The sequence below is a fragment of the Petaurus breviceps genome, unplaced genomic scaffold (assembly GCF_028583685.1).
Source record: "Petaurus breviceps papuanus isolate PSGF00001 unplaced genomic scaffold, PetGlider_PUasm1.0 90865, whole genome shotgun sequence".
In the NCBI taxonomy this organism is placed as follows: domain Eukaryota; kingdom Metazoa; phylum Chordata; class Mammalia; order Diprotodontia; family Petauridae; genus Petaurus; species Petaurus breviceps.
In genome coordinates, this window is record NW_027187367.1 from 12,696,055 (window position 1) to 12,707,145 (window position 11,091).

An 11,091-nucleotide genomic window follows, 5' to 3' on the forward strand; every position below is an offset into this window, starting at 1 on the left:
AGTGGACAGTATTCACTCTCTGTCTGCAGGACAGTCTCAGGAGCTCTTAGCCAACAGCAAGGTTCCAGGACTTCTTCAACAAAAGGACTGTCTTTCACCAGTGGACAAATGTGGCAAAACAACATCAAAACAGACAAAGTACCAGCAAAACAGCCATGTCTCCCCAGTCCTTGGCAGCTCAGGGGGCAGGTCTCAAAAGTCCAGGGCAATTCAAAGTGGCCCCCAGCAATTCTCTCAGTCTCTCTCTGCCTCCACGAGGTGCTGCTTCCAAAAAGTTCTTCTGCCTCTCTTTTGTCTCTCCAAAATCTACGTCACCAGCTCCTCCCAGTTCAGGACTCTCTTTTCACATCAACAAGTCCATCCCACAGGTGGGATTAACAAGCTCTGGGTTTTAACACAATCAATTTGAAAACCAAGCCAATACAGGGGAATCTTTATATTCCATTACTATCACAGGAATCTGCAACCTCCAGGCCACATATGACTTTCTAGATCCTTGAATGAGACCTTTAGTCTAAGTTTTATAGAACAAATCCTCTTGTTAAGGGAATTATCTATAAAGTTTGGATTCAGTCAGAGGGTTTCCCTTGAGGACCTAGAGGGCCACCTGTGACTCAAGGCTGAAGGTTCCCCACCCCTGGTTTAAGAAATGACATGTCTAACTTTTTGTTTTAATTTTTTTATTGTGAACATCAGCCAATATTTAATATTCAAAAGACAGAAAAAGAGGATTGTATGTGAAACTGTGGGTTTCTATTCTGTCCGATTTACTTTTTTATTTTTGAAGTTTATATTAAATTTAACATGATAGTCTCAATACCATCATTTTTTTTTTTGTATCACTACTACTGTCAATTCCACTGCCGCTTGTCTTGCCCCAAATAGAAGTCATCCTCTTCAGGTGAATGTTTTTCCTAAGAACAGAGGAGAACTGTGAAAAAGGAGACAGTAAATTGGGAGGGATTGAAGGTAAAAGAAAAAGGATAGCACCGGCTCCCGGTGGATACAAGAAGGGATGGGAGAAAGAGCACACCTAGAGCGGCTGGTCTAGGCCGGGAATCTGCAAAATTTCTGGAATATTTTAGGCTTTAGGCCAAGAAGCAAAACTGAGATTACATAGGTACTTATGTAATGAGAGAAAACACGGATTTCCACGGATTTTTATTGATGAAATTCAACATATAAAAATTGAGTACAATTTTTTGATGTACAGATCTGCTAATGAGAAGGATTAGAATTCTTTTTTGGAGGGTAACTTTTTACTTAATTAGGGTTCCAAATTAGTGTTTCCTGTCATTATCTGTTAATGCTGATCTGTAATTAGGTTTTATGTATTTCATCTTTGAAAATGTGTTTTCACAAAGGTTCTGCCAAATACTGATAACAGTCCATAAGCATATGATTTTAATTGAGCATTTTATTGCTTGATTAGATTCTTCTCTTGATTTTTGCCTTTTAGTGTATCATTACACTGTAGATTAATAACTTTCAATTGAAGGTTAGGTGGAAGCTCCTCAACTTCATACGGGAATGTCTTTTGCATTTGCATCAGCATGAGAATATACTGCTGGAACTGTAGTTTGAGTCAGAAAATAAATTCACTGCAAATCAATGTGGAATTATAGATCTCAAATATTGTTTTAACTTTTGACAGCATGGGAAGTATATAAAGGAGCTAGACATTACCTGTAATTCAGACAACATAACTTGTTCTCAAATTGATTTTATTGCAGCATGTTTCACATATAGACACTGTTTTGCTTTGTAATTTTATGTTGAGTTCATTAGGAAAAATTATCAGTTCTGCAGCAAAAGCCATTCATTGTTCAATGATAGTGGTTTAGGGTAGTTGTTTTCATTCAGAAAACCTCAGTCTTAGTCCTGAGCTCAAAAAATCATAATAAAACTTTTTTTTCCTCTTCTTATTAACATGATGGGTATGTCCGGGTAATAAAATATAAATAAAAATGTCATAGTATGGTGATGCACATGGCACTTGAAATACTGTCATTTTATAATTATGTCACTGTGATTTAGCGTGTGCCAAACAGCATTATGATAGACAGCATATGTGCTCTATCACAACTTCCAACCCTGCCATTGTAGTGAGAAAACAGTGATAGACAATTGTAGCAGCAAGCACCCCAGCGTCCCCAGGGTGGCTGCTCACTCAGGTTCTTAGATCTGCTTTGATAAAGGAAAGCAACTCAAAATGGGTTAATAAGCTTACTTTAATCAGTCAAACATGCATGGTTTACCTAGTTCAGGGGAAAGAGGTCAGCACCCTGAACTTCAGAATATACAGACAGAATTATCAAGACAGAAACAGATCAAGTGGATAGATTTCAAACTGTCTAACCATTACATCCATACCCAATCAACATCTGGGTTTCAAAGCCCGGGGGGGGGGGGGGGGGGGCCCTCTGGACAGCGGCTTCCCAGAATCCAGATCAAATCACAGAACACTTCTCAAAGTGAGCCCCAAAACAAAGCCTCAAATCAGGGTTTATATACCCTTCTCCTGGCTCAGAGAGTGTAACAATCTTATTGACTCACTGGCCAATCAAGAAGTATCTACTGAAAAACAAGCCTCCCACCCCAGGCTCCAGGTGCACTTTAGCCTAGGGGCAGGGAAGATCTTAAAAATTTACATTCCCATTACAATATGTAAACAAATGAGTGTGGCTGTATTCCAATAAAACTTTATTAATGGACACTGAAATTTGAATTTCATATAATTTTCATGTGTCATTTTAAAAATGTAAAAACCATTCTTAGGCCATGGATTTTGCAAAGACAGGCAGCGGGCCAGATATGGCCTGTGAGTCATGATTTGCATAACCGTGATATAGACAAGGAGAGAAGGGCAACTAATTCTGAGGGACCATAGCAAAGAAGAGAATGAGGAATGACATGGTAGGATTCAGAGCTGTAGAATAGGAGAGGAGGAGCTCATAATGAAAGGCCTTTATGTACTTGATTCTGGCAAGGAAAGCTAAATTCTATAAAAAGGATTTTTGTTATTTTAAAGTATATTGGGGGAAAGTTGGGAATCAAAGAAATGGATATAATCACTGCTTAGTATGGATGAAATGATGATAATTAACAGCACTTAGTCAATAAGTATTTACTTATGGGTTAGGAACTGTGCTTAATGCTGGCGATACAAAGAAACACAAAAAAGATAATTCTGAAAGCCTGAAGAAAGGCAAATGTCTTGATTAAAAAAAGAGAGAGAGAGAGAAGACAATAGAATGTGTATATCATAGGCCAGTGATCTCAACTTCAATTTCTGATAGTTACAAAATTGATTTTTTTAGTTATTAAATTGTATCTGTTTTATTGATAACTTTTATTTTTAAGTCACATTTGTTTCTGAACGTGTCTGTCCCTCTCTCCTACCCAGTGAGCTATCCCTGAAGGTATTCTAGACTTCTCTAGTCCCCCACCTCTGTAGAGAAGGGAGAAAGCTATATTTTTTGAAGCCTTCACTGAGGCCAAACTTAGCCATTATCTTTTTTTTTTGTTTGGAGGGGGTAAGGTAGGCCAATTGGGATTAAGTGACTTGCCCAAGGTCACACGGCTAGTTTTTGTGTTGTATCTGAGACTGGATTTGAATTTAGGTCTTCCTGACTGTAGGGCCAGTGCTCTCTTTATTCACTGTGCTACCTAGCCACCCCTTATTCATTATCTTTGAATAGATTATTAAGGAAATGATTATGATGGTAACATCATAGTTTAAAAGAGTACTGGATTCTGAATTAGAGAGAATCAGAGCAGATCCTCACTCTACTCCATTATTTACTCTGTACCTTTGGGTGAGCCTCTAAGCCTTGGTTTCTGAGGATCTGTAAAGTAAAAGGGGGGAGGAGGGAAGCAGTGCTACATACTTAGTCTATGCAATTTCTGATCATGTAGAAAAGGAAGCATGGTTTTCTAGGGAATAGGTCATGCCACAGTAGCCTATTGACTTTTTTTTTTGGAAAAAGTTACTAAAGTAGATCTGGAGAATACTGTAGATAGTTTAACCTAGATTTTAGCAGTGTTCTTTTTCTTAGGGAAAAATTGGAGAAATGTGGGATAGATAGTAATAATACTTGATGGATTCAGAACTAATTGGTCAGCCCCAAGAATAGTTAATATCAACTTGGCAGGAAGTCTCCAGTAGAATACCTCAGGGATTTGTGTGTGGCTTTGTGCTGTTATTAATAATGTTGTTGATGATTTGGATGAAGGCAAAGATATACTTAGATTTCCAAATAACACAAAGCTAGAAGGTAGGAGAGAATCAATTTCCAAAAAGATCTCTGAATGGGCTGGAATATTGGATTGAATCTAATAAGATGAAATTTAAGTATGATAAATATAGAGTCTTTCACTCAGGTTTAAAAAAATCACCTTTGCAAGTACAAGATGGTTAAGTCAGCATACTTACTTATAAAGCAGTTTGTATGGGAAAAGACCTAGGAGTTTTTAGTGATTGAAAGCTCAATATGAGTCAGCAAAGGGATAAACAGCCCAAAAAAGCTCATGTTGTCTTGGATTACATTGAAGAGAATAGCTTCCAGGAATGAGAAGGCAATAGTTCCACTGTACTCTTCCCTGCAAGGCATGTCTGGGGGACTGGTTCTCTTGTGGGTACCACAATTTAGGATGATGATAAAATGGAGTATCCAGAGAAGAGGATCCAGGATAGTGAAAGGCCTTCATTCCATACTGCATGAGGATTGGTTGAAGAAACTGGGGATGTTTACTCTTGACAAGAGATTACCTGGGGATGAGAAATGGGTGACTGAGGGAAGGGGGCACAATATATGAAGAGATATGATATAGAAGAGGGATTATATTTGTTGTGGTTGTTCCTTGAAGACAGAACTAAAGGAGCAATGGATGGTATTTAAAAAGAAGTCAGTTTTGTGTTTGACGTCAGAAGAAAACTTTCTTAAGCAATTAGAGCTTTCTTAAAGTGGAATGAGCTCCTTTAGGAGGTGTTGGATTCTTCTTAATTATTGAAGGTTTTCAAGCAGAAGTCAAATGATCATTTGTCAGATATATTTTAGTAAGGATTCATTTTAAGGTATAGGTTGAATTAAATGTATGCTGAAAGGCCTTCCAGTTCCAAAACTCTTATTTCTTTTTTAAATTTTTTTTCAAAACTCTTATTTCTGTGACTGTTTACAAATAACCTTTTCTCCTGTTACATTATTAGCACCTTGAGATCAGGATTTGTGTCCTCTATCTTGATATCCTTAGTACCTAAAAGAATATCTATGTATCCTAGGTTATTAATATTTTTTTTCACTTAAAAAATAAATTTCTTACTGAGTCTTTTTTCCATATCAGTCCCTTCCCAATGGAACTCTCCATTGTAACAAATAAAATGAAAAATTCTCCATACATATCTAACAACATATGCTCCAATCTGTTTATTTTTTAATAAATTTTTATTGATTTTTTTATAGCACCATAATTTCACTTAATATTTGCTCCCTTCCCAGAGAGTCATCTCATATAACAAATAATTTTTATATAAAAAACAAAAGAAAATCAATACAACTGATCAATACATTGAAGAATTACGAATATATATGCATTATAAAACACTTGTGGACTTACCACCCTGCAAAGCAGTGGAAATGTCTTCTTATATCTCTTCTTTTTGAGCCATATATACTCTTTGTTATTTTACAGTATTAATTTGTATAAGTCTTTCCATATTTTTCTGTATTCATCACATTTGCCATTTCTTATAGCATTGATTACATTCATGAATCCCAGTTTGTTTAGCCATTTCCCATTCAGTGGGCATCTGCTTTGTTTACAATTCTTTGCTATCACAAAAAATGCTACTATAAATATTTTGGTGTATATAGAAACTTTCTTATCATTGGCCTCCTTGGAGTCTAAGTTTAATAATAGAATCTTTGGGTCAGGTGTATGGATATTTTGTCACTTTATTTGCATAATTCCTAATTCCTTTCCCGAATGTTTGTATTGATTCACAGCTCCACAAACAATTCTCTTACAGTACTCATTTCCAACAGTTCCTCCTACATTGACTATTCACATCTTTTGTCGTGTTTGCTAATTTGCAGGGTATAAGGTAAAACCATAGATTTGTTTTGATTTTCATTTCTCTTATTATTAATGATATGGAGCATTCTTTCATCTGATTGTCAATAGTTTGCAGTTCTTCTTTTGAGAACTGTTCATATCCTTCTTCCATACACTTCTTTTGGTCTTATAAATATGGATGCATGTGCATATACCTATACTCACATATGTATGTGCACATATATATGTATGTATATATGTGTAAGTATCTGTTAGTTGTTTCTTTATCTTGGATATTAAGTCCTTAATCAGAAAAATTTGATACAGGAAAAAAAGTTTTTCCCATTCAACTACTTTCCTTCTTATTCTAGGTGTATTCATTTTGTTTGTGAAGAAGCTTTTCAGTTTCATATAATCAAAGTTATCTTTCTTTTGCAATTGTTTCTGTCACTTGTTTAATTAAGAATACATTTCCTACCCATAGCTGTGAGGTATATGATGTTTTTCTTTAATTTTTTTTTTTAAAGCAGTTGGAGTTAAGTAACTTGCTCAAGGTTACAGGGCCAGTTATTTCTGGGTGTGGTGCTAAGTATCTGAGCCCGGATTTGATCCCCATGTCATCCTGACACTGGGGCTGGTGCTCTTACTCACTGTGCTACCTGGCTGTCCCTTAATTTTTTAATAGTATGATCTTTAACATTTATTTTATTTTTTTATTAAATTGATTTGTTTATTTACTTTTAGTTTACAACATTCAGTTCCACGGTCCCTTCAGTTTCAAATTTTCTCCCCCTGCCCCCATCATGGTGGCATGCACTCGAATATAGGATCTACAAATATCTTCACATTGATCATTAGTCAGGTTGTAAAGAAGGATTATAACTGATGGAATGATCAGTGGGAAAGAGGAAACAAAACAAGAAAAAGAAACACAGCAAGTAGTTTCAATTTGCATTCAGACTCTGCATCTTTTTCTCTGGATGTGGATATCTCTTTCAATCATGAGTTTTTTGGAGCTGTCTTATAACCTTACATTGCTGAGAGGAGCCCAGTCTATTGAAGTTAGTCATCACATATGTTGTGTCTGTGATTGTGTACAGATTTCTCCTGGTTCTGCTCTTCTCGCTCAGCATCAGTTTATATAAGTCTCTTCAGGTTATTATGAAGTCCATCTGATCCTCATTTCTTATAGCACAGTAGTATTCCATTACATTCATATACCACAACTTGTTCAGCCATTCCCCAATTGAGGGGCATCCCCTTGATTTCCAATTCTTTGCCACCACAAAAAGAGCCGCTATAAATATATTTCTACATATGCATCCTCCTCCCACTTCTCTGATCTCTGTGGGGTATAACCCTAGAAGTGGTATTGCTGGGTCAAAGGGTATGCACTTATTTATAGTCCTTTGGTCATAGTTCCAGATTTTTCTCCAGAATGGCTAAATCAGTTCACAACTCCTCCAACAATGCATTAGTGTTCCAATTTGTCCATATCCTCTCCAGCATTTATTGTTTTCTGTTTTGTCATCTTAGCCAATATGATCTTTAATATTAAGGTCATATCCATTTAGAATGTATTGTAGAATATGGTATAAGGTATTGGTGTAAACCTAATTTCTGTCCAACAGCTTTCCAATTTTCCCGCAAGTTTTTTTTTTTACTGAATAGTATGTTATTTCTTTAGTAATTTATGTTTTCCAGCTTATCAAACACTAGTTTATTGAGTTCCATTGTTTCTGATTCTCCTTTGTATAGTCTGTTCCATCATTTTACTGCTCTTTTTAAGTTAAAACCAGGTGATTTTGATGAATGTTACTTTGTAATATAGTTTGAGCTCTGGAAGAACTAGTCCCCCTCTGTCCATTCCTCTTTTATTTATTTCCGATACTATTCTAGATTAAAAAATTTTTTTTCCAAATGAATTTTGTTACTATTTTATCAAGTCCTGCTAAGTAGCCCTTTGAAAATTTGATTGATATAGCATTAAATCAGTAAATTAACTTGGGTGATTTTGTCATTTTTATAATATGGGCATGTTCCGCTTTGAGCACTGAATATTTTTCCAGTTTGTGTTGTTTTATATTTCTTTAAGGACCATTTGGTAATTGAATATGTGAATATTTGGTGTGGTTTCTAATATTGATCTCCAAGTTAGTTTATGAATTTTTTAATTTTTTGGAATAGGATTTCCTTTTCTATTGTTGTCTGTTGTGTTTTGTTATTATTATATAGAAATACTATCGATTATGAAGGGTTTATATTGTAGCCAACAAAACTTTTGCTAAAGCTTTTGTCTCAGTGAATATCTCTGCTGGTTCCCTGTGATTTTCTAAGTAGACCATAATATCATCAACAAAATAGTCATTGTTTTGTCAACTCTTACCTACCTTTATGCCTTTAATTTCCATCTCTTTTCTTATTCTTATTACTAGCATTTCCAAAACTGTGTCAAGTAATCATAGAGCTGTCATCCTTGCTTTACTTCAAATTTATTGTGAAAGGTTCTGGTGTACCCCTGTTGCATGTGATGTTTGCTTTTGATTTTAGGTAGATACTTTTCACATATATATTTTTAAAAGGATCCCTCTGGGGGCGGCCAGGTAGCACAGTGAGTAAGAACACCAACCCCAGAATTGGGATGACCTGGGATCGAATCCGGGCTCAGATACTTATCACCACACCCAGAAATAACTGGCCGTGTAACCTTGAGGAAGTTACTTAACCCCAATTGCTTAAAAAAAAAAAAAGGATCCCTCTGTGCTTATACTTTAAAGGTTTTTTAACATAAATGAGTATTGAAATTTATCAAAAGCTTTCCCCACATCTTTTGAGAAAATCATATGGTTTTGGATATTTCTTATTTTAATATAACTAATTATAGTGATTATTTTCCTAATTGTTAAACCATTTGTGCATCTCTGGTATATCCAGTGTGGTCATAATGAATGTAGTCTTATTTGACAGGATTTTACTTAAAACTTTTGAATTGATATTCATTGAATTGATATTGGTCTGTAGTTCTCCTATGTTGTTTTTTTTTTCCTTCCCTGGTTTAGTTATTTGTCTTATTATGGGAATCTAGTAGCTTTCTTAGTTTTTGAGAATAGTTTTTGTATTACTGACACTAATTGTTCTTTAAAAGTCTGATAGAATTTTCCTTTGAATCTATCAGGACTCAGTAAATTTTTGTTAAATGCAGTTGGCTTAAATCTCTCTCCCTTTTTTTTTAAGCAATCGGGGTTAAGTAACTTGCTCAAGGTTACACGGCCAGTCATTTCTGGGTGTGGTGCTGAGTATTTGAGCCCGGATTTGATCCAGGTCATCCCGACACTGGAGCCGGTGCTCTTACTCACTGAGCCACCTGGCCGCCCCTAAGCAATTGGGTTTAAGTAACTTGCTCAAGGTTACACGGCCAGGTGTTTCTGGGTGGGTGCTAAGTGTCTGAGCCCGGGATTCGATCTCCAGGTCTTCTCAACACTGGAGCCAGTGCTCTTACTTGCTGTGCTACCTGGCCGCCCCAATCTCTTATAGCATTATTTTAATCCAGTGGTTGAGACAACTGAAGTTGAGGGAGGTTTAATATCCCACCCAGGATGACACACCCATAAGTAGTAGAAGATAGAATAGACCCCAGGTCTTTTGCCTTCTAGTACAGTGTTCTTGGCAAAGAATGTACCATGTAGATAGCTAGCTCTTTAATAACCTGCTTCTGGTGTAGTGTTTCATCATTGTTCAGGAATAAGTATGTTTCTTGAAAACCAAGGTTTTTACTAATTCTAAACTTGGAATAAATATGCTTATTGTCTTGCTTTAGTGTGTACAATATTAAAGTACCATCTCATATTTCTAATGAATAGGAATATCAGCCTGCAAAATAGTTTCCTACCTTTTTAATTTTACATGGAGAAGAAAAATTAAAGTTTTATTTAAAAAGGAAAAAAATGGAAAGAAATAAAAAAAAAATATAAGTCAAGGAAGACCTACATTTAGTATGACTTTTGAGAAGTATTAACTCTTAGAAGTGGGCTGTTCCATTTGAATCATTTTACATTTTGGCTTTTTTTAAATAGAATTTTATTTAATTTTATTTATTGCTCTTTTGGAGCGGGGAAGGTAGGGCAGTTGGGGCTAAGTGACTTGGCCAAGGTCACATGGCTAGTTTGTGTTAAGTGTATGATACCAGATTTGAACTCAGATCGTCCTGACTCCAGGGCTGGTGTTCTATTCACTGTGCCACCTAACTGCCCCATCATTTCAGCTTTTTAACTCACTTCCTGTCTTGCTTAATCAGTAATCAATCAGTAATTCTTTTAGTGATAAAAAAAAAAAATTCTTCTAGTAATAAATAGGGTTGTATACTTTTGCAGGAAGAAAAAGAGAAAGTGAGAGCACAGAAGGAAGAGGTTCTAAACCAGATGAATGATGTGCTAGAAAATGAGCTTCAATGCGTCATTTGCTCGGAACATTTCATTGAGGTAATAACAAGGAATAGGAACTCTTCACCCTCCTATCCCACCCGCTGGCAAAGCCTCATCTGGGCTGTACACTTAGCTGTTGTGTGTGTTTGTTTTTAGGCAAATAAAATAAGCATTTATGTATACAAGGTACAATAAAAGAATGAGATTGTATATGAAACTGCAAACCTCTAACACATATATTTTGTTTTTCTTTCTAAGTATGTAATAAATTTGATGTATGTAGCAGCAAGCACCCCAAGAGTCCTCAGGGTTTGCAGCTACCACAGGTTCTTGGATCTGCTTTGTTAAAGGAAAGCAACTCAAAATGGGTCAACAAGCTCACTTTAATCAGTCAGACATATATCGTTTACCTTGTTCAGGAGAAAAGGTCAGCACCCTGAACCTCAAAGTATACAGGCATAATTATCAAGACAGAAACATCAAATAGACAGATTTCCAAACTGTCCAACCATTACATCCATACCCAGCCAACATCTGGGTTTCCACATTCTGGGTTTTTCAAAGCCGGGGGACTCTCAACAACGGCTTCCCAGAATTCAGATCAAATCACAGAACA

The 11,091-nt window shown here is 36.0% G+C and overlaps 1 protein-coding gene across 5 annotated transcripts in view; it reads left to right on the forward strand.

The window, feature by feature from the left end:
* The window catches only part of RNF8 (ring finger protein 8), a 124,303-nt gene that overhangs the window by 57,211 nt on the left and 56,001 nt on the right, over positions 1 to 11,091 (forward strand). For 3 of the 5 annotated variants that reach the window (XM_069073592.1, XM_069073591.1, XM_069073595.1), the window contains exon 6: positions 10,425 to 10,532. The exons of the other annotated variants lie outside the window; for them this stretch is intronic. In XM_069073592.1, coding sequence (XP_068929693.1) covers positions 10,425 to 10,532 — 108 coding nt within the window. The remainder of the gene's footprint in view (positions 1 to 10,424; positions 10,533 to 11,091) is intronic. 5 annotated transcript variants of the gene reach the window in all.